This window comes from Osmerus mordax, chromosome 24 (genome assembly GCF_038355195.1).
Source record: "Osmerus mordax isolate fOsmMor3 chromosome 24, fOsmMor3.pri, whole genome shotgun sequence".
Taxonomy (NCBI): Eukaryota; Metazoa; Chordata; class Actinopteri; order Osmeriformes; family Osmeridae; genus Osmerus; species Osmerus mordax.
This window is the reverse complement of record NC_090073.1, coordinates 1789639-1814139: the sequence shown is the minus strand read 5'-3', so window position 1 is coordinate 1814139 and position 24501 is coordinate 1789639. Positions and strand designations below refer to the sequence as shown.

Sequence of the window (24501 nt, the reverse complement as noted above, 5' to 3'; positions counted from 1 at the left end):
CGGACTAAAGGCAGGGAGAGGGTGAGACTGCTAGATTGAGACTCAGATCTCGGGTTGAAACCCTCCCTGGAGCTTTGGGGAACTCTACACAGGAGATCGCTGAAGACGGAAGTATCTGAAGACTGACCACAATGTCAGATTTTGACAGCAACCCGTTCGCAGATCCAGACTTCAGCAACCCTTTTCAGGTAGCCAGGCTAGACAGCAAGCTATCTAACGTTAGCTAGCCAGCAAGCCACTGCACCACTGTTGTTAGACGGAGCTTGCAAGATAGCTAACGTTAGCTACATGATCTCGTACTGTAGGTTGCAGACAGTGAAAACCGGATTCCTGTATGAGACGCACAACCACATTATTTCAATTTTAATAGCTAGCTAGCTAACGTTAGCTGACGACAAATTGATGGGATTAATTGTAACATCATCGTTAGGGTAGTGATAGCTAGTTAAGATAACAACTAGGTAGCTGTTGAAAAGTGATGGATAACAGGCTATGAACGTTAACTCTAGGTTAATAAGTACGTTAATATGCTGGCACAATGTGACGATAAGGCGGACAACATGGCAAATGTACAAAAACGTCTACAATCTTTCTGATGCCAGATAACTGAAAATGTAAACAAAGGGTTGCCTAAAGCAAGAGATGGGCTATTCAACCTGTTAATCACTGTAGCTAACAACGCCACTGTGTGCCTCTGGTCTAGCTATAACATCTGCATATTGCGGCTGCTTGTTTTGCAGGATAATTGTTGGCCTGCTCTATCCAATATGCAGTTATTGGCCAGATATTGTAGCCCTACATCTGCCAGGAACACTGTGTACTGTTCATGGCTCTCACATTAGAGAAGTCTATAGTCGGCTCTCATATTAGAGAACAGTAAGTCAGACTCAATTTTTGCATCCTCGTTGAATGCGTGACAAGACCCCAAATCATTTCAAGATAACAGTGACTAACTGTTCATCATTCAGCAGCCTGAATATAAGGTCTCATTATACCCAGTGTACCTGTATGGAAACATACATCTCCCCTCGTGTCTATGTATGCATACCACATACTCCAGTCCCAATGTATCAAACAGTCTACTGTTGTCACTGTGGACACAGTACAATCTGTATGGAATCAGGTTCTCCTTATAAAGGGGATCTTCCCTCCCTCTGTCAGGCCAGGGGAGTGATTCCTCAGACCAGAGGAGTGATCTGAGACCAGGAGATTGACCTCTCTAGGCCCGTAGCTGGTCTCCCACGTCATTGCGTCGCTGGTCAGTATTGCTTCCTCCCCTAATCTCCAGGGATCATACTAGGGTCCTCTTGACTCACTCACGCAATGACCTTCACAAACGTTAGCAATTCAATGGTGTAGATGGGCAGTATTTATACTGAGGAGTGAGTTAATCAGTTAACTCTGATACATGGGGAAGCAGGTCTAGATCTGTGAGCGTGCTCTGTCTGTCGATTCATTGTGCAGGTCTCGTGAGAATTTGTTTGAACATACTGGGTATACAACCTTCCTCACTTTCATTCCTTCATCAGACACTCCTGAATCAGACTTGCTATAGCTTGTTTATGAAACGTTAAAGACCTATCTAACCAATGCAAGTGTCCAAAAGAAGCTGAGAATGGAAGCAGGAAGGATGATGTGCCCCTAGGGGTATACACTGGGAAAGGTACCTGCTGAAGGCAGGCTAATTTAGTTCTAATTTGATTTTGAACTCACTATTTGACATTTGGTCTGTTGATAGACTTTCCCAGTGTTACTTGTGGACCCAGCCCTCTCTCTCTGTTTCTCTATCTATATCTCTCACTGTCTCTCTCCCCCTCATCCCTTTCTCTCTCTCTCTTACTAACTTGTATTTCTCTGTGCCTCTATTTTGCTCTCTCTCTTTCTCTCACGCTCTTTTCCTCTCATCCTCTTCTCTCCCCCTCGCAGGACCCATCGGTGACCCAGGTGACCCGAACCGCTCCCCCTGGTGGGCTGGAGGAATATAACCCCTTCACTGATGGCAGACCGGTGAGCTCTCTTGCCTCTGCCCAGCCTACCTCAAAACTGAACTCTCATCTGGTCTTACTATAGCAGAGGACATCACTCCCAGCTACATTAACTGTCTGAGAAAATAGCACTCCCAGCTAGGCTAACTGTAGGAGGGAAGACATCACTCCCAGCTAGGCTAACTGTAGGAGGGAAGACAGCACTCCCAGCTTGGCTAACAGTAGGAGGGGAGACATCACTCCCAGCTAGGCTAACTGTAGGAGGGGTGACATCACTCCCAGCTAGGCTAACTGTAGGAGGGGAGACATCACTCCCAGCTAGGCTAACTGTAGGAGGGGAGACATCACTCCCAGCTAGGCTAACTGTAGGAGGGGAGACATCACTCCCAGCTAGGCTAACTGTAGGAGGGGAGACATCACTCCCAGCTAGGCTAACTGTAGGAGGGGAGACATCACTCCCAGCTAGGCTAACTGTAGTCGGGAAGACTGCACTCCCAGCTAGGCTAACTGTAGGAGGGGAGACATCACTCCCAGCTAGGCTAACTGTAGGAAGGAAGACAGCACTCCCAGCTTGGCTAACTGTAGGAGGAGAGACGGCACTCCCAGCTGAGCTAACTGTAGGAGGGGATACTGCACTCTCAGGTAGGCTAACTGTAGGAGGGGAGACATCACTCCCAGCTAGGCTAACTGTGGAAGGGAATATAACTCAGAAATGAAGACACTCATTTGACACCCAACATATCAAATGGTGTGTGTGTTCCTTCAGGCCCCCCCAGGTAATGCCTCCAAAGCAGCCCCTGTACCCAACACTCAGCCTGCCATCATGAACCCCACTGAAGAACCTCCAGCCTACTCCCAGCAAGCTGCTCAGACCCAGGTACCACACACACACACACACACACACACACACACACACACACACACACACACACACACACACACACACACACACACACACACACACTCATACTTTATCTCAGGAGCACACACACTCACAAGAACAAACACACCCAGGACTACACAAACACACACTCTTCACACACCTACTTTTGGACTCACCTTTCTCTGTCTTCCCACTCTCTGTCTGTTGGGCATCAGCAAAGAACACAGGTACTCTCTCATCTCTCCAAACAGTCCTTTGTGTGTCTCCTCTCTGCTTCCCTCTCTGTCTCTCCTGGTCTCCCCCTCCCACTCCCTCTGTTCCCCTATTCTCACCGTCTCCATTTCTCTCTCCCTTTTTAAGTTCTCTCACGCTCTCCCATTCTCTCATGCACTCTCCCTCTCATTGTCACATTCTCTCTCTCTACTCCAGGTAACATCCTCAACACAACCTCATTTTAGCACCAAAATATTTTAATAGTATACTAGTGTGTTAGTGGTGAATATTTGGTTTGTGTGTGTTGGTTAACCTTTCACCTTTCCCAGCCTAGTAAACCCTCCCCCAGACCCTGATTGGCTGAATCAGACATGTTGCACACAGGTCTACAACATTTGAACGGGAAAGGGACTCAAACCGTGTGTGTGTGTGTGCACCAGGACCAGGCCCGGGCTCAGGCAGAGTTGATGAGGAGGCAGGAGGAGCTGGAGAAGAAAGCAGCCGAGCTGGACCGCAGGGAGCGAGAGATCCAGTCCCTGGGTGCAGCAGGAGGTACACAGACTACACACACACTTGCCACACTTATACGCATGCAGACACACACACCGCCCACTCACCACACTTATACACATGCACACACACACGCTCTCTCCACCTCATGCAGTCAGTAACAAGAGTGTGTGCATGCGTCTGTGTCCTCAGGTCGTCAGAACAACTGGCCCCCCCTGCCTGAGAAGTTCCCTGTGGGGCCTTGCTTCTACCACGATATCTCTGTGGACATTCCCGTAGAGTTCCAGAAGACAGTCAAGATCATGTACAACCTCTGGATGTGTGAGTGCAGGATGCTAGATACACACAGGAAGGAAGAAAGAAGGAACTAGAAGGAGGGATATAAATACAGTAAGACAGAAGGAATAAGACTTGACTCATACAGATGGAATGAGAGAGAGAGAGAGAGCGTAAGACAGGAGCGAGAGAAAAGGATAGCGAAAGCGAAGGATCAACAGGAAGATCTGGAGAGAGAGGGAAAGTGAGACAGAAGTGAGAGAGAGAGAAGCGAAGGCATCTAGGGAGCGTGCTGCTGTGAGTGTTGTTGTGTCAACATCCCCTGCCTGTGCTTCCCCTCTAGTCCACACGGGGACGCTCTTCATCAACATGTTCGGCTGCCTGGCTTGGTTCTGTGTGGATGCGTCGCGTGGTGTGGACTTCGGGCTGGCCATGCTGTGGTTCATGATCTTCACCCCCTGCTCTTTTGTCTGCTGGTACAGACCTCTCTATGGAGCCTTCAGGTAGCCATGGAGATGGGAGACACCAACACTAAGAAGGGAGGGTGGGGGGGGGTCACAGAAGCAGAAAACTTAAGTTTCTCTCTATTCTTCCCTGTCCCCTCCTCCAGGAGTGACAGTTCTTTCCGGTTCTTTGTGTTCTTCTTCGTGTACATCTGTCAGTTTGGAGTGCACGTGCTTCAGTCCATAGGCATAACTGGCTGGGGAACCTGGTGAGTCCTGCATGCATGTGTGTGTGTGTGCGGCGATATGCTACTGTAACCAACCTAAACCCTCAAAGAAAACAAGGAACATTTCAGAAAGAAAAAATATGAATAAAAGGTTTATTACATATTGAATAGCGCGACACCTGGGGTCATATTCACACACATTCTGAGAAAACTGGGAGCTCCTGACTCAACCAAAACATTTCTTAGACAAACCACTCATAAAACAAAACTTAGGAGTGGTTTAGGAAAGTTCTCAGATCAACTTTGAGCAAGGAAGGGACCGAAAGCTTGACCTTAATGAGGAGGTGTGCTTGACCCTGTTGCTACTCATTCTTTTAAAAGGTGTGTTAATTGTTGATTGAACGAAAGTTTTAGCTGGCAAGTTGCTGACATCCAGTGGAAATGAAATGTGCCACAAAGTGAGGCTGAAAGTGCTGTAATTCTGTGAGCACTCTGCTGATGGAAGGTTGCTTAAGACCCAGCCATCACTGCAACACTGTTGCATTTTTCCAGTTGCCAGATATCTTAATGTTGTTGTCTCTTTCATTTCTGGTGTTACTGCGTTGAGTGGTGGATGTGAGTGCATCTCTAATGAGATCGACCACAAACATTGTCCCTGCACAATCAAATCTGTAGCATTTCATTAACTCACTGTCATTCAACGTTTGTAGAATATTTCTCCTACCTTTTTGTCTTTCCTCCGTTTTCTTCTCTGCTTAAGAAACTCTTGAACATCTTTAAAGTCCTCCTCCTTACTCCTAACAGTGTTGACCTTGGGAGCTCTCTTGAGGGTTAAGGTGCTTTGTAAATAATTTTTATATTTCACCAGGATCTAGTCTTTAACTTAAACACACCTGATTCAAATGAAGGGTTCGTTATCAGACGTCTGCTGAGCTTCACAATGACCCATTCATTTGAATGAGGTGTATTGGAGCAGGGAAACATCTAGAACGTGCAGGGCAGGGGGCACAAGGACCTGGATTGAGAATCACTGTTTTAGTGAGTTTAGTGATTTAGGCTAGCTTCTATGTTCCTTGACAAAAGAAAAGCTTTTCAACAGGCCAGGTCTGGCGCCAAAACAAGACCAGTTATCTACAAATCCTGCGACCAAGCCAGCTACAGGTTGAGAGCAATAAGTGTTATAGATCTTATTGAACGGGCCAGAGACAGGACCCCAAAGTTAGCATTTATGTTGGTACGGCTCCAGGTAAACAGTACACTATCACCAGTGACTCTCAGAGAAGTTAAGGGGAGTGGAGTCTCCACTAACATCTGAAGAGTATTTTACTATTTCTAAGGGGACAATGAGCGATGCGAAGCGATGCGAAGCGATGCGAAGCGATGCGAAGCGATGCGAAGCGATGCGAAGCGATGCGAAGCGATGCGAAGCGATGCATAGGCTACTAGCAGAGCTGGCAAACTGTAGGGGCGACGGGTTCCAAATAGCTTAAAATTGAGTCCAAAAATAGTAGTGAGTTGGATAAATTGGGTAATTGATGGGAAAAGAAATATGAAGATGAAAAGGTTTGTTAACAGTTTCAAGCAGCCGCATGTCATGGCCAAACTGGCTTGAAGCGTTGGCCACTTTTGTCACACCACAATCCAGTGCCTTGCAGTGTGTTGACATGCTCCTGCGTTCTAGCATGTGTTTTCCTGTGTTGCAGTGGCTGGATAGCAGCTCTGACAGGGCTCAACACCAGCATCCCAGTGGGCATCATCATGCTGCTGATCGCTGCTCTGTTCACTGCCCTGTCTGTAGGCTCTCTCATCATGTTCAAAAAGGTAACCCTCACACACGCTCTCGTGCACAAACACTCAGTCATACACTTTTACACACGCTCTCTCATAGTCACATACACACACGCTATATCTCACAAACACACACATCTCTCACAGTCACACAGACACATAAACTCTCACACACACACAGTAACATAACTTTGCTTCTTATTTCCCCCCAAAGGTCCACGGGCTGTACCGGACCACTGGCGCCAGCTTTGAGAAGGCCCAGCAAGAGTTTGCTACAGGGGTGATGGCTAACAAGACCGTCCAGACAGCTGCAGCTAACGCTGCTGCCTCAGCTGCTACCAACGCTGCCCGTGGAGCATTCAAACCCCAGCCATGAACACACTTACACACATACATACACTCACATACACACACTCTCAGACACACAAATTCACACACACACACTCACAAACATACACTAAAACTAACAGACGCACACGCTAAAAAATACATACCCATGCATGCACGTACACTGAGACAGAAACACTTTGACACATGCATAAATGCTCCAGTATGCAGACATGCTCTAGCAGACAAACACACATACTTGATCCACCTGGCAAACACACACTTAGATATGCCAACTCAACCCCCTACCACTCACAAACATACACTACTACCCAGTCAAACCCATTAAAACACTCACAAGCCCTCCTCAAATCCATTCATCATACAGCTTTACTCTGTGTATGTGTGTGCGCATGTGTGAGAGACCCTAAGTCAGGTTAGTCACACAGAGGAGTCTGCTTGCTGCCCAGAGAGAGATGCTACTGAATGTGATACTACTGACGTGTGTGTGTCTGGGAAAGTGCTCAGTTGATTAGTTAGTTCACCCCAGTCAGTACAAATACAGTGAAGAACCTTTAGCTAAACGCTGGTGTGTTCCGACAATGAAGACTGACAGCTTGTTGGCAAACCTAGAGGTCATATATAAACACTGACAGCTTATCGGCAGACCTGATCGTCAGATCATTCATTCATTTTTTTAGCAGTATTGGTTTTGTGTTCTGGAAGAAAGTTTTTTTAATTAACTCATTGCACATTTAATGTTATGTGTAGTACATGTTGCAACACTATATGTATTTTTATTTATGGTTAATTCATGTGTCATTGAGTAGTTTTCAACTTTAGTCAGTTATCTACCAAGTGTTCGGTGACTCTGGCTTGTTAGAGTAGTGACTCAACATTGACTCACCTTGGGCCTGTTATAGTGACTCAGCAGTGACATTTTGAAGTAGTGACTCGGCACGGGCATGTTAAAGCAGGCAGGATAGAGGAGTAACTAAACGTGCTGAGCAAACCCATCATGCTATCCAGCCAGAGCTACATGATATTCCCTCCCTTGGCGTGCGTGTGACGCGTGCATGCCTGCCTGTGTACGTGCCTGTGTGTGCGCGCGTGCCTGTGTGTACATACCCCCATTTCTGCCCCCAGAGCCTACGTAACCACCTATTCTCCACAGCTGTTAAACTCCCACAGGTTCGCTTTTAAATGTTTTGCTCACTTAAACACTCCTGTGTGTTTGTTAGCTGTGTAACGAGAGTTTGTCAATTGTCTGTGTCCAAGCTCCTTTAGCGACACTGGATTCAGCACCCTGATAGAAGATGTAAGCAGACACAGCGAGAGTATTCAGCCGTGATGGCAGTGTAGTGTGTTAAGGGTCAAGTGTTCAGCTCTGTTTAAGGATGGTCAGGCCAGCTAGGTTAGACTACTCTGTGTATGTTCCTCTGTGACCTGGTACTGCTTCTGATAACCATACGAAAAGGGACACCTGTATATTTTGTAAAATTGAAATTAACGTTTTTTTCTCCATAATCCTTGAATCTCAATCATCTGAAAAGAAGAAGGAAAAAAAATCTAAAGAGAAGATGCACTCTTGTCTGGCCTTTGTCGCATGTGAAATAGTTTGAGTTTTGTATATTTATGGTATTAACATGAAAATAAATTTGAAAGAATACCTCCACTCCTGCCTCTCTCTCCTTCATAAAATTATGCAGTTATTTACATTTAGACATTTAGTCATTTAGCAGACGCTCTTATCCAGAGCGACTTACGTGTTATGTGTCAGTTATGATTTAATATTTCTATAAAAATAATGATACATTAAATAATAATGTATTATTTAATAATGTACCTTTTTCTTTCCTTTCCAAATAATTAAGATTCTTGAAATGAGCAGAGAAATACGTCAGACAGTGAAAAGTGTGCCAACCAACCCCAGTCTCCTATGGTGTTATATTTGTGCCACATTTCTTAGGAGCAAAGGAGGATATTTATGGCGTGAAACTAATGCCAGATATTTAATTAGACAACCAGTCATTAAACCTAGCATTAGCTGGACAATGTGAGTGTTGTTAAATCGTGTAAATTAGTTGATTCTCATGGATATAGGAATAAGGTGGTGTTCATGTAGTGCTCAATTGTAAGATCCTTATCCATTGATTCATACTATTAAGAGTGTATTAATCGAGTAATGTTTAAATGTTGCATTAAAGATACATGCCCATGGATATTTTTAACTACTTACCAAATGACTCGCGATTGAAATCATCAGCATTGTAGTTTTCTGTTAATTTGCTGACGTTCTTTTGTGTAATAAACAGACGAACATGTCCAATGATACTGGACACAGAAATTGCTATATTTGATTGGCTTAGATGGTTTGGGGAGCACTGTTCCCGCCTCCTTCTACAGAGACACAAATCTTTTTTTGCAAGTACACAAATCTTTTTTGCAAGTGCACAAATCTTTTTCAAGTACACATTTACATTACATTTAGTCATTTAGCAGACGCTCTTATCCAGAGCGACTTACAGTAAGTACAGGGACATTCCCCCGAGGCAAGTAGGGTGAAATGCCTTGCCCAAGCACACAACATCAGTTGGCATGACCGGGAATCGAACTGGCAACCTTCGGATTACTAGCCCGATTCCCTCACCGCCCATCCACCTTGTGGATGGTCTAGTCATAATAAACACTGATAAACATTGTATATGTCTAAGCATGTAATACAGATAGATGTTCATTTACTTCCACTCGGCCCACTATTGGTATGTTTTGACTGGAGAAAGTAGGAAGCTGCATGTTACTTTCTACTATGGTTAAGTGGGAAAGTTTTTCCTTGTACACTACTTCAGATACATGCGTCACAGCAGCTCCGGTGTCCACCTGCATGTTGACCATTTTCCCCTCTATGTTAATGGACAACGCAATGAGATTTTTTCAATCAGATGCAGTGTAAACTGTATATACTCCAAACAGCTCATTCTCATTTTCGTTATCCTCTGATTCTATCTCTTCCTGGACATATTGGGTCTGTCCATGCAGCTTCTTATTCCGGTACATCCTAGCAATGTGTCCGATCTTTGAACAATAGTGGCAGTTTTCTTGTTTGAACCTACACACTTGGGCCGCATGCTTGCCTCCACATCGGTAACAAGGCTGGTAGACTTTACTTTCCGTTCTCTGTGTCATTTGAGTTCCTCCATTCATCTTCCCTTTCCAACCTCCTTTAATGACCTTATTTTGGGCTATTCGATTTACATTTACAGTGTCTCAGATTTTTCCTGAAAATTCCAGTGTATTTTTGGATGACGTTTCCATGGATATTGCTATGTCACATGCACTCTTGAATGTAACATCCTTTTCTGCTAGCAATTTTCGCTGAACGGCCTCCACTCTTTATCCACTGATAAATCTGTCCCTTAGTGCCTCATCTAAGTGATTTCCGAATTCACAATGAGTTGATAACTGTTTCAAGGCCACTGTGTAATCTGTCACTGACTCATTTTCCGACGGCCTTTATGGAACAGGCCTCCGATGTAAATTAAAATGATGCCACAACAGTAAACAATCAAAGCACCTGTAGCGTTTTACAAAGTCATATTTTATTATACATGGCCCCACAGCTTGACGTATTCATGCAGGGCACATTCACTCAGGGCTCTCAAGTCTCATGCATTTGCTGTGAGACTCACTCATTTCAAACATTTCTCACGCAACACCTTGTATTTCTCACGCTGAGAAGGGATAACTTGTCCCGCTATGTATAATAATGGTCGAGGCACAGGCATACGGAGGTACGTTTTGAGAGTTGACAGGTATGGTAATCTCACGGCAAACTTTTGATAACATTTGAGAGCTCTTATCACTAATCACAAGCAACATTTACTATCTACTAAGAAAGAGTACATAAATACTCTTCTGTCTCTAGTGAGGGACTTTGACGTTTAAGACTGTGTGCAGTGATTGCTGCACAACAAGGGAAGTATCTCATAACAGTTTGCCATACACCAGTTAGCTATAGCACAATTTTCCAAAGTAATGTTAGCTACAGCACAGTTTTCTGTATCAAAGTTAGCCGTAGCACAGTTTAGCTATTTTAAACACTCCGACTTAGACACAAGCATTGTGCAGATGTTAAAGAAGATCATCAGATACACAGCTCTAGTTGATGAGCTCCAGGAGAATTCCAGGGCAGTGAGGCTTAACTCAGTGCCCACACCAGTAGGCAGGCTGGAACGGTTTAGTGGGTCTTGGCCTTCTCAAAGAGTGGCTTGAGCTGGTCCTTGGTGGTGGCTTCTTTCTGCTGCATGAGCTCGACATGACCCTTGGTGACGCCCCAGCTGTCTGGGGAGGACAAGGAAGGGCACAGGGGTCGTCCTGATGCTGGCTTCAGGGACGCCCAGTAGTCCTTACGTGCTCTGGAGGAGAGAGAGACAGAAGTAATGAAATAGAGATTGGAAAAAGATAGTAAGAGAGAAGATTTCTTCTGGAGAGTCTTACCTGGCTCTGACCCAGGGCTTGGTGTGCATCTCCAGACCGCCCCCCCAGGGTCCGTGCTTCTCTGAGGCTGCAGGGAGGAGGCCCCCCCTCTCCGGGGCCAACTCCTCAGCCACGGCCCTAATGTGGTAGGGCTCAAACCCACAGCAGCCACCAATGTAGCGGATCCCAGCGTTGTAGGCCTCCCTGGCGTACTTCTGCATGTCCCAGCGAGTCAGGATCCTAGGCTCCAGGCCTGAGACATAGAAGGTCCATAATACTAGTATTAGACAGCAGGTGGTGCTATCTCTTTGGATTATGAGTGTGTAACTGTGTATGTGTGCATGCATGTATGAGTGTTTGTGTGTGTATGTGTGAGTATGTGTGCACAAGTGTGTGTGTGTGTGTGTGTGTGTGTGTGTGTACTACCAAAGGGGAACTCTGGCAGGTCAATGAAACCCTGGCAGTTGCAGTCGGGGGTGTGAAAGGCCAGAGGCTGCACCATGTAGTGGGCTCTGAGACCTGCCTTCTCCACTCCCTCCTTCATCTTCTTCACAGCTTCAACACAGGTCATTGGGTCAAAGTGGCAGTTGACCCCCACAATGTCGGCACCTGGGTAGGGTTGGAACACATACCACCGTCAGGGATCCAGTAAGCTGCTGGTCTGGCTTCAGAGAAGCCTATAACTGGGGTTCAGAACTTCACACAGGGAGGTTTGAAGATGGGAGGTTAACTGAGGCTAAGGGAGGTCTGGAAATGGGAGGTTTTCTGATGCTAAGGGAGGCCTGGAGATGGGAGTTTTACTGGAGCCAAGGGAGGTATTTTTAGATGTTGTCTTGATGTGTGGAAACAGCCATCAGATGCACACTGTCACAACTCATATGGGCTATAATTAGTGTCAGGTAAACAAACCTATGAAACTAAAAGTAAGGATAATTAACCATTTAGTGTCCTATAATTCATTTGATTTTATTTATTGTGATGACAGGTATCAGTGAAGCCGTTAACTGTGGGCTTGAATACATACCAGCTTTCACCAGTCTGACAGCACAGTCCCCTGGGCTAACTCCATGCATGTCTCCCTCTGGTCCGATACAAAGGTTAGCAGCCACAGGCTTTCCTGTGCTCTTCAGAACCTGCACAGCCCACTCTGCCTCCTCCACGTGCTCAAAGTACTGCAGCACAGACAGACAGATTCAGTATGTCTTTGTGTGTTCAGCATAGACAACCTGTTTCTCAGTGTTCTTAAGGCCTTGTAGTAAAACTATTCCCTTTTCCCTGTGAAGCCCATTGCATTATGTACTCAAAATACAGTTGAAATACGTTCCACTCTGTACCTCAGCAATCAGGAAGTCCACTTTATTCTTGATGAAGACATCCAGCTGTTTCTGGAAAATGGCCTTCACCTCCGTCTCGCTCTTACAGCTCAGGTAGGAGGGTGTCTGGGACACGCCCCCTGCAACCAGGGCATCCCCCTCATTGGCTACTTCCCTGGCGAGGTTACAGGCTGCTTCGTTGATCTGGGCTCCCTGCATAGGTAAACAGGTGGGACAGTTCAACGTAAGCTGGTGAACAGGTGGGACACAGTTAAAGGTAGTCTGTCAGTGCCACATGTGTGGGAGACAACAGGTAGGGTACATTGGCATGTTACTACTAACGTAAATACTTACAATCCATGAATTTATTTATTATGTGCAACAGCACATAATATCTGATATCTAAACATCTAGATATGCGTCACCCCTAATAAAAGTGTTACGCATGTTGTATTACTTACTGTGAAGCTAAGACTGTTGCCCCTGTTCTCAAGCTTGTCATCACTGGCGTAGAATGTGAACGTCTGCATGACATTTGCTCCCGCTCTCAGGAACTCCCTGTGCAGCTGTCGCACTGAAAATCACAAGAAGGACACGGAATTCCTAAGTGGGATCTCTCCATTTCTGCCTCTTGGGAATGGAAATAGACTGAGGGAGGGCCACGAAAGTTCCAGTTCACATCTTGTATGTTGATTGAAAGTGGATGAGAATTTGAATTTTACCAGCTTCAGGGTGCTCCGCGGCGGCCTCCGGTGTCCATGGTCCAGCCTTCACATACCCTCTCTTCTCCAGGGCGAACACGAAACCCCCATCTCCGATTACCACCTCACCGGCATTAAGACGTTCCAGTACGCCCTACGTAAATGATCATGACGATCAATCTAATTGTTAGTACACCTGATGAATAAAATCATTGACATGCCATAACCAGCAAATGCCAGTTGCAACAAATACAACATTTGTTATGCCTCAATTTCCCTCAGCCCTAAGCTTCTGTTTTGAACTACAAACAAATCAGTGCAAGCATGTGGCTCCTGTCAAGCTTGGTTTTGGCATACTTAGAATTCAGTTACATTTTACATTCTCATGTTAATGGTTTAATGCAAGGTGTACCCAAGTTTTCCCACTGTACATATACTTACTTAAACATATCGTTTCAGTAATCTGCATGCATGAACAACAAATGATAAATGAAAATGTAGCGCAAATATGCAAAAATGGTACAATGAGGCACAAATTAAATTCCCACATATGAAATCCACATAGCAGGGTGAGCTGCGTTCAGCTGCTACCTCTGTCTCGCAGCCTGTGCCCACCAAATGATTTGATGTTGCATTTTTGATGTCATCTTTTTACGGCACTGTACCATGCAATAATGTAGTTGAGATCTCTGTGGCTGAGATGTGATTGTTACCCTGTGATTGTTACCCTCTTACCCTGGTTCCTGATGGTGCCATGTCTTCAGAGCTTGCTCCTCAGGTATGTGGTCAGTTAACTGGAAGGGGAACCTCGCTGACTCCTGGGTGTGTGAGAGGTAGCAGATGTTGTGGAGAGACGCTATATAACTGTCCACAGCAGGGGAGGGGTCTGCCTATGTCAGGCTCTGATTGGCAGACCCAGTTACACAAGGCCTGTGTTTACTTCTGTTCCTGCCCTCCAGGTCGTGAATGGGGCTACTGTAGGTGTTACTAGTTTAACCCACAGGAGTTTACTGCTGTGGGAGAGTTCTCTTCATAATTTAGGACATGAACTTTACTAACCATAAGTAGATGACCACGGATAACGGAATGCTGTTCATGACCTGAGCAGCCTCCCTTTCAATAAAGTAGTTACTGTATTTAGTAATAACCCTATCAATCTGTTAGTATATGGGTATGTTGTGTGTCTGTGTGAGAGAGATTGAGTGTGTGCACCTGCATGCTGTCGAGGGTGAGATGCTGCACGATGTAGTCGGCAGAGAGCCCAGCCTTGTCCACACCCTCCACCCTTTTCACAGCCTCCACACAGGTCATGGGGTCAAAAAGACAGCTGACCCCGATAATCTGGGCAGAAAAAGAGGGTGATTGCGCAAAACAATTGGGAGTCAAGGTTTGTTTCGGGCAACAGACAAGTACTATAAACGATAGGAATGAGAGACAGCAATGGCAATGAGAGAGATGTTTTTAATCTGAGATGGTTCTCACCAGCCTTCACCAGTCTGACAGCACAGTACCCTGGGATGATTCCATGCATGTCTCTCTCTAGTCCGATACACACGTTAGCAGACACAAGCTTTCCTGTGCTATTCTGAACCTGCACAACCAACTCTGCCTCCTCCACATCCTTAAAGTACTGCAGCACAGACAGGAAGACAGACACAGTCAGAGAGGAAGCAAGCAAGCAAGCAGATATAGATGTGCTCAAATTGGTTGGTCACTTACAGCTCATTGAAATAATACTTAATTCATCCTGAAAAGTGATTACATTCAAAGTTGATGCATCATGTACTGTATACTTACATGCTTTTGGTATGTCATAGAATAAAGCAAGATCTTTTAATTGGTATCACGTTTCTAATCTTGTTTTTAGTCAGTAAGTCTATTTAAATGGAGCAAAGTAGTCACTGTGCCGTTTGGTATCATTGTGTGCACCACACTGAACATGGACCACATAAAGCAAAGGAGAGAGATCAGAAAGTAAATAATAAACAGGCATGTTAACGGTAAAGGCTACAGGACCATCTCCACACAGCTTGATGTTCCTGTGACAAGAGTTGCCAATGTTATTAAGAAGTTCAAGGTCAATGGAACTGTAGCCAACTTACATGGGCACGGCCACAAGAGGAAAATTGACTCGATTGAACAGAATGACTGTCTGAATGGTAGAAGGAGACCTACCAAAGAGATGTAAGCGGAACTCCAAGGTGAATGTACATCAGTTTTTGATTGCCTCCATGGAAGAAGACCCAGACTTTGGAAAGAAAAACAGGAAAAAGCCAGTCAAGTCCTTAGAACAGATGAGTCTTTTGGCAAGTCACATCAGCACTGTGTTTGCAGATGAAAAATCAAGCTTTCACAGAAAAGAACACCATACCTACTACAGTGAAACTGGAGGAGGCTCGGTTATGTTTTGAGGCTGCTTTACTGTGCCAGGGTGACGAACGTGTGCAGGGCACAATGACATCTCAAGACTATTAGGGTATTCTGAAGCGGCACGTACTTCCCAGTGTCATAAAGCTCTACCTCAGTCGCAGATCATGAGTCCTCCAACAGGATAATGACCCAAAACACACCAAAAAAGCCAGCGTGAGAGCTGATCATCAAATACTTCAGTCCAATAATGTGAAGTGTCATTTGTTTGGTGTTTCACGTACAGGTGTGAGTAGCCGACCCGGGTGGAGCGAGGGTCCTCTGAAGATTTGTTTGTCTCGTTTGTACGTTTTTCCTTTGTTAATTCAAATGTGGCTGCAATGTCCTGTATTATGTCCAAGTCTGCGTCTCAGCCCCTTTGCTGTCACAATGTATGTGTGTGTGTCTCACCAGCCTCAGGGTATGTGTGTTGTCTCATCAGCTTCAGACACTCCAGGATATCCTGGGGGAGGGGGATTGGGAATATAAGGGGTCAGACTCCTCAAACTGGTCTTCAGCTGTGTGCCACAGATGGGAGTCTAACCCAGAACTCTTGTTCATAACAATATACTCTACTCATTAATTGAATCACCAATTCAGCTTTTGTGTATGTGTGTGTTCATGGTTGTGTGTGGGTGTATGTGTGTTTAAGTGACTCAAGGCTAAAGAGATTAGAACACAGCTCTGGACGTTCACAATCAGAGATTCTCCAGCAACAACTGCTCCATTCTGGTTTGTCTCTCTCTCTCTCACACACACACACACACACACACACACATACAGATTCATACTAAACTCTGTTCTGTCCCTCTGGTCTGGTGTAGCATAGCGTCAATATTTCTCACAGCAAAAAGTCCAATGACCGCTAAGCATTGGTCTGTGGTCCTCATCACAGTGATACGAGAAACACCGCTGAATAAAGTCCTGCTTTCAGGACCAAGTTTTCATTGTCTTTGTAGTTAATTAAGTGATTGCATACTTGAAGGAAACCTGGATGAGAAATCTTTGTGGTTGAATTTTGATTTCACTGTTCTGACAGTTTTATCACTCGCCGACTGTGATGACTAAGGTTGATCAGCGACAAACTTGCTTTTCTATTTTCTAATATACTGTATCAAATCAATACTTAAAAAATACATTTACTGAGAGACATTTCAAATTAGTAGAACAGAACTTGTAGAAATAAACAACCTGAACTCAAACAAAATTCACCTCCTAGAACGTGATCACAGGCTTCTTTCTAAAATGTGATCACAGACAACCTCCTAGAACATGGTCATGGACAGTATAACAAGTGTGAGGGGTCAGGTGGAATACAGGGTCCGGGGGCACCCTCTCCTGGGAGGTATGCCTAAGGACGCTTAATTGATGGGATCAAGTAAACAGGTGTACCTCATATTCCTGATTGTGCTTGCTTTAAAAGGTCCCGATTAGATGAAGGAAGGGAGGAGTGGAGCCGGAGAATGACTGGTGCAACGGCGGTTGAGGGACCACTGGAGAATTGTCCAGTTACTGATATTCTTTGTTTGACGTGAAGTGTTTATTTTCCCCGTTTTGAATACCTAGTACGGAAGTGTGTCTACTAGCGTGCTGGCTCCGCTTAAAAGAAAAAAAAGAAATATAACTGAAGTATTGCTGCAATTGACCGTCTCAGCGTCTCATTTTTGCTGTCCTGGGGGGGGAACGTACTCGGTGACGGAGGGGACAAATCGTCACACAAGATATACAGACATCCTTCTAGAATGATCACAGAAAGGCTTCTTGAACATCCACATACACGTCAGTACCTTGTTCGCTGGTGCCATCTCTCTTCTTTGTTCCAGTTGGGGCACTGAGCTCTGGGTAACAGAACAGCAGGGGAACCCATATGGAACGAGAATCTCTATTAACTTTATATCACCCAGATCAGCACAGGGGAAGCAGGTGTCAGGCTCACAACCAGCTCTGATGGGTGTTTAGTTGAACATATTACATTTACATTTAGCAGACGCTCTTATCCAGACCGACACAGTAAAAGTACAGGGACATTCTCCCCGTGGCATGTACGGTGAAGTGCCTTGCCCAAGGACACAACGTAATTTTGCACGGCCAGGAATCGAACCGGAAACCTTTTGATTAATAGCCAGATGCCCTAACCGCTCAGCCATCTGACTCCGATATTATGCCACAAGGGAGTCTGTGCCCAGCGGGGAGAGGTAGAGAGGGAGGATGGCAAGATGAACAGGAGAAGGAGGATGGGAGGAAAGAGAAGGGGGATGGCAGGGTGGACGGCAGAAAGAAGAGGAAGTGTGTGGCAAGAAGATGGACATAGGGAGGATAGCAGTCTAGTATACAGCATCACTGATGTTAGTGCATGTGAGAAGGGTTCGCTAACTCACATCGGGTGTATTGTCTTGACCTTCCTAGTTATGGTGTAACCAGTGACAGAATCCTCAAGAGCATCCCAGCCCAAACACACACACATTCAAAGTGCATACAACAGCTGGCCTTGAGCATGAGACTAGCTTTCAGCATGTCAGATCTGGGCCATACCAGTTTCAGAGAGACTGGCTCAGATAGGTGGCCTATCTGAGCTTGTTAATCAATAGAGACAAAGTTCAAAGTAACCACCCTACCCATTTGCAGCTTCCATGCTGCTCCAGAGCTCAGACATTTTATTTAGCCTCATCCCCAAAGCAACATGGAGACAGAGAGACAATCAATAAAAAGTTTTACGTGTAAGCCTGTGGAGAACGGTGAGTGAACAGATCAGGATCATTTTCCCACTAAACTTTCACTTTCAATGCTGGTTTTAGGTTATTGGTGTTAGGTTATTCAAAGATCCCCATCTCACCGTGGTTTGAGATTCCTTCAGTAGCAGCTGTAGTACTTACTCATACCAGGACACACCCCTGCAGCCCTGAGTTAGTGTGTGTGTTGTGCAGAAATAACCCTGGTGTGTAAATGGACACTGAGGAGCTAAGTCAGCAGAACCCAAATCTCAATCTCTCGAATACATGTTCTAAACCTCTGGACACGTGGAGCTGTGGTGGGACTGGGACTGGGACGTGGAGTTGAGGGGCTGGATATAGAAATGCCACTGGGACTGAGACTAGGGCTAGGGTTGAAACTCTGGGGGCTATTAGTTAACCTGTCCTGCAAACACTGTGTTTATGCCAAATGGTTGAACTCTACATGGTTCTCCCAAACCTTCCTGTAAGCCCCCCTTTCAGAATCAGAATTAAGTTTCATCGCCAAGTAAGTGTACACAAACAAGGAATTTACTTTGGTGGGCAGGTGCACAGTAAACATATAATAAACATATGAGAATCTTTGAAATGTGTGTGCGTTCCCCTTACTACTTTCACTCAAATGACTACTCCGACAAGCTGACCTCCACCCCTTCTTTGGTCCAATCACAGCTAAGGTTGAGGAAAAACAGGCTTCTTTGCTGAAACCACCCATATCTGGATATCGGTGGGTGCAGACTGACTTCAACAACCACACAAAACACATGTTTGAAAAAGAAGTGGTAAAAGGGTCAAATGAAACTGTTAGATATTTCTACAATCCTCCTGAAAATGAAGTCTGTATATCTCAATGTTTTTTTTGTGTAAGTTGTTAGGCCAAGCATGTGCTTTTATTTTAAAGAAGCTTTCAGTGACACGGATTTAGTACACAGCTCAATATTTTTTATAGCTCAGTTGCATTGATAGTACTAATGCATTGGCCGTGGCATATATTTCAGACTATGACTGGTTGCTAGTTTTTGTAGTTAAAATGTGCTTTTCCCTATTTCTTTTTTTATGATATTGTATTTTGATTTTTCAAATAGTACATACAGACACACAATGGCAATACAGAATTCCAAAATGATCACTATACTTTACCCACATCTCAAAAACACAATTGGACAAATAAATTACATTACAAAGGTAACTACTAAGAGAAGGTGAAACAATGGAGAAAAATAAAAACAATTCATAATAATAATTAAATTAAGTTGTGAGGTGAGATAGCTTTCATCTCAACATAGTTATTTACCAGCCTAGTGTGATGATAAGACACCATAATGTATTTACTTGTGCAAAAAGCATGTTATGGTAAAGAAAATATTTTCTAAATATGTATATCTAAATGAGACAACTATTTGCAGGATTGTCCAGAAAGTTGTAATAGTAGGAAGGTTAGCAGACTGCCAGGGATGTTCTGTATCCCTCAAGTCTCTTCAGGTGTCATAGGACAATCATTTTCTCTGACAAAGTTTTTTTTTAAATGCACATTTGATCAACAGTGCCAGTTTGATCATTTACTATAATTTTGCTCTCACCCTATAGGTTGCTTCATTACGTCTGGGCTCTGGCCGCTGCCAATTGGGATTGGTCAGAATTTTCAGGACAACCCTGCCAAAGGCTACAATCAAGACCCCCAATGAATTGCCTAACACTGCCTCAGGTGGCAGCATAGCATTTCTACATCAACCTACCATATGCCATGAGTAGGTATGTGTGTTTCAGTGTTCAATATTGACATTCTATATCAGATGAAAAGGAAGGTTACATTCTGTAATATGAAACAAATCTATCTGGGTATAAACTATATGGAACCTCTTTCAAAAAAGTATGGAACGTACAGTGTTACGGTGTGTGGTGGGGTAGGACCCAAACGCGGGAGAGAAGGCAGACATGCCGTCAAACAAAGGGTTTATTCTTTAAACAGGAAAACAGACAGGGTACTCACGGTAATAAGGGTAAGGACAAGACAAACACTGGACACAAAACAGAGGCAAGCAGGCAGGGCTGGAATGGGACAAAAAAATCGGCCCTGGCATTTTTGGGTTAAGGAACCCCCCCTCCCTCCCCTGACCCGAAGTTCTGCCATGCCCCCCCCCCCCCCCCCCCGATCTAACACTTAGATAATTAATTAATTCGTAGAGTGATGATTTGTATATTTATGGTATTTTATGGAATTTTTCTTTTAATGGATATTTGATATTGTATTGCCATTACTGTTATTAGTACTATTTTGCTTAATATTGGCTTAGAAACTATTAAAAACTGTTTACTGTTTATTTTAACTACTGTAAGATTCATATTTTGTCAAAAGTGTCTGCTAACTACAACAGCCACAACCCTTCCCAAAAGCTCAAATAAAGGTGATAGTAGTATATGCCCTGGAAAAGAGCACCAATACAAGAGAAGCAGTGTACTCACTTTTTATTGACACTTTTTATAGTACACAAGTGCAAGTTACAGTGGAAAACTGCATGGCCTTTGAACAACACTGGATTATTAATCACACAAGTGAGAGCACTTGAGAGAGAACAACAGAGGAATAATTAGTCATGATCACATTACTTTCTGTAATGTGTGGTGGTGTAATGAATAGATTCATTACATCAGATTCAATAGATTCATTTCACCAGGCACTTGCTGAGGTCTTCAATGAATAGATTCATTACACCACAAATAATTTTATAACATTGATAACATAAATAATCTTACCTTACAACAACAGTAGTTTCTTCATTAACTCACTCTTCTCTGTCAATGACAGTGTCTGTATCCAAAGCCACAAGTATGTCCTTTTCCGTTGCCATCAACATGAAAGCTTCAAGTTTGTTGGAAGTCAGGCAACTCCTCAGTCTGCTTTTTATATATTTCAGTGTTGAAAATAATCGTTCACAGGCCACCTGGGTTATTGACATTGTCAACAAAAACTTTTATGCAAGTCCAAGCAAGTGATATGCATCTGTGAGCAGGTTGAAGAATCTGAAAGCAGCACAGAGGGCACTCTTTACAAGAAGCACAGCTTTTGTTGACAATTTCCATGTCCTCCTCCATTCCATCTGATCCATCATCCACTGTTCTGGTTGCATATTCATCCAATGGTGATAGTTTCAGCCTATCCCATTGGCCTGCTAAGCTTTTCAGCTCCATCTGCAGGTTGTCAGCAGTTGGCCTGCTATCAAATTTCACCAGGCACTTGCTGAGGTCTTCAAATGCTGATTTAGGGAGAGCACTGGTTCGGATAAGGTGAAGGTTTCTGGGATGCAAAAATGACAGATCAGCATAAAGAGTCCCATGAGTCAGAAATCTTTGTTGGATGGCCTCACTAGCTGTATCAAGAATCTGATTATGTACCCCAACCTCATAGGCTCTCTCTGCATCAGCCATGGGCTCATCCTGAGCCATCTCTCCTGACATGGATTTCTTCTTTTTGACTCTCTTCGGGGCAGTGCAGCCTCCACTTCAATATCTGTGTCCTCATCTTGCTCTTCTATTTTTGCATTTGCCCATTTGACAAAATTGTCAACCACATCTTTCACAACCTGGAGGTTTCTTGAGATCTGTTTTAGGGCATCTTGAGTAGTGATGACCATCCTATGGGCTGATAGGATGTCCATCCCTCCAGTCTGCAGGTACTTTGACAGTGGAGATGTAAGCTCAAATATTCTGAGGAATAGCTGAGCTGTAAGAATGGTCTCATACCTGAGTAGGCCCTCTTTGTATCCTCTGGCTTTGGTGCGTACATTTCCTTTTGTTGTCTTCTGTTCCTGTATGGCTGAGAGTGTGGACACCACCTCAATGTACAGACAGTCTTGGGGTTTGCCCAATGCTCCAAATACTTTCTTCAAGGCATCGTGCTTCGACCACCACCGTGTCTCTCCCATTGGAGCAATGCGCCTGTGCCTCTTGTCATGACTCTCCCTCTCCCACAGGCTCACTCTTTGATATGACTCCCTGATGAACACTGCGATATCATTGAGGAGATCAAACAGTGACCCACTCTCAATCACTATCTGAGTGGTCTCAGCTAACATGGTTGAGGACATGCGCATAGCACCACACATGCACATGGTTGGGGAACTGTAATGTGAGCAACGCAGAGAAGCCTCTGTACTGTCCCTGCATGTTTGAAGCCCCATCTGTGGAATTTCCTATGCACAGGCTTATGTCCAATTTCAAATGCTCAAGGACCTCTGTAAGCAACTTCACAAAGGACTGTCCAGTGGATGCACTGCACCGGACCACTGCGACAAGCCTCTCATGGACCACATCTGTCATGTCCCTGGGTTGGACCTGCCCTTTTCGTTCTGTCTGTTCTTTGGCTGTCGGTCCCTTTATTTTCAATTACAGGCTCCTGCATTCCTGTCCACATGCTCCGTGTTAACGACACACATCTGCGGATCATTTACTCATCACCATCTGTATATCAACCCCGGTTTCCCATCCAAGCTTCGCCAGTTCAACTTCGTCATTATCGTCCACGTCAGTCGGCCGTCTGAATTACCTTAGTCAGTCTTGCATCATATTCTGTTAAATAAACAGTTTATTTTCTGCCTTTTTCTAGACCCGGTTCATACCCCTGCTTGGTCCAGTCTTGTCTCGTCGTTTCTACATTCCCCCCGGATTCTCCGCTACCACAGCCCTGCCTTTTGTTTTCTCCGACTTTATTTTTCCAAGTAAAATAAATCTTTAATTTACCTCCTGGGTCTGAGTCCTGCATTTGGGTCTACCCGCCAGCCAGCATCCGTGACAGATTGAACTGGCCATGACAGACCCAGCAGACTCAGAGCAGCTCCACCAAGCCCTTTCATACCAGGGTGCCGCCTTGGGCCGACACGAAGAGGCGCTCCAATCCTTGTCTAACCAGATGGCACAACTCGTCGCTGATTTCAACAGCCTCCGGACGGAGTTGTCCACCAAGACATTACCGGTACCAGCCCCTGTAACAGAGCCTGTCAACCCGCCTCCACCTCAACTACAACGGGAACCCCAAGTAGCCCCCCCGGAGAGGTATGCCGGAGAACCACACCGCTGCCGGGACTTTCTCATGCAGTGCTCCCTAGTGTTCGCCCAGCAGCCATCGTCGTATCCCTCGGATAGATCACGCATCGCCTACGTCATCGGGGTCCTTTCAGGAAAGGCCTTGTCCTGGGCCACCGCAGTGTGGCGTTCAGGGGGATCGCGGTCTTCCTCTTACGACGCCTTCACCGAGGACCTCATGAAGGTGTTTCATCATCCGGATGAATAACCTGTCACGACCTGAGACCGCTGCCATGGAGGAGTACATTAAGGACTCGGTAGCAGCCGGTATTATCCGACCCTCCTCTTCGCCGTTGGGGGCAGGATTCTTCTTCGTGGGCAAGAAGGACGGAGGCCTGCGTCCGTGTATAGATTACCGGGGCTTGAACGCCATCTCAACCCGCAACAAATATCCTTTGCCACTCCTCAGCTCTGCTTTCGTTCCCCTCCACGGAGCCTCTATTTTCACTAAGTTAGACCTGCGCAACGCTTACCATCTGGTGCGCATCCGGGAGGGGGATGAATGGAAGATGGCCTTTAACACAACCCTGGGCCATTATGAGTATATAGTGGTTCCGTTTGGCCTCACCAATGCTCCCTCGGTTTTTCAAGCCCTGGTGAATGACGGCCTCCGAGACATGCTAAACCGCTTCGTCTTCGTCTACCTTGACGACATCCTCATCTTTTCTCACTCCCGGAACACATCCAACATGTTCGGTTGGTCCTGGAACGCCTGCTTCGGAACCGGTTGTTCATCAAGTTGGAGAAATGCCACTTCCACGCCTCTACTGTCTGGTTCCTGGGTCACGTTATTTCCGAGGGGAGAGTGGAGATGGATCCAGCCAAGTGGCCGCGGTGAAGGAGTGGCCAGTTCCAGGGACCCTAAAACAACTCCAACGGTTCCTGGGGTTTGCTAACTTTTATAGAAGGTTTATTCGTGGCTACAGTCAGGTTGCTGCTCTGCTCACCATGCTCACCTCCACCGCCTCTCCATTCAAATAGACGTCGGAAGCGGACACCGCCTTCAACACTCTTAAGACCCGGTTCATCTCAGCCCCGTTACTCACTCAGCCTGACCCATCCCTACAGTTTGTGGTGGAGGTAGATGCGTCCAACACCGGAGTGGGAGCTGTCCTCTCTCAGAGGTCTCCCCAGGACCAGAAGCT

At 45.3% G+C, this 24501-nt stretch overlaps 2 protein-coding genes across 2 annotated transcripts; one reads left to right on the top strand and one right to left on the bottom strand.

Annotated features, from left to right (window-relative positions):
• On the top strand, positions 1-8320 carry LOC136932564 (secretory carrier-associated membrane protein 1-like). The gene is made up of 9 exons (XM_067227702.1): positions 1-188; positions 1927-2007; positions 2752-2862; positions 3522-3633; positions 3784-3912; positions 4211-4370; positions 4478-4579; positions 6241-6358; positions 6540-8320. The coding sequence occupies exons 1-9, from the start codon at positions 132-134 to the stop codon at positions 6699-6701; spliced, it is 1032 nt and encodes a 343-aa protein (XP_067083803.1). The 5' UTR covers positions 1-131; the 3' UTR covers positions 6702-8320.
• Positions 8321-10229: 1909 nt separating this feature from the next.
• Positions 10230-13961, bottom strand: LOC136932563 (betaine--homocysteine S-methyltransferase 1-like). Its single transcript, XM_067227701.1, has 8 exons — positions 13878-13961; positions 13164-13296; positions 12903-13015; positions 12463-12654; positions 12153-12300; positions 11555-11737; positions 11150-11381; positions 10230-11067 (listed from the first exon to the last, which is right to left on the bottom strand). Exons 1-8 carry the CDS (start codon positions 13896-13898, stop codon positions 10890-10892), a joined length of 1200 nt encoding a protein of 399 aa, XP_067083802.1. The 5' UTR covers positions 13899-13961; the 3' UTR covers positions 10230-10889.
• Between the last annotated feature and the right edge of the window lie 10540 nt (positions 13962-24501).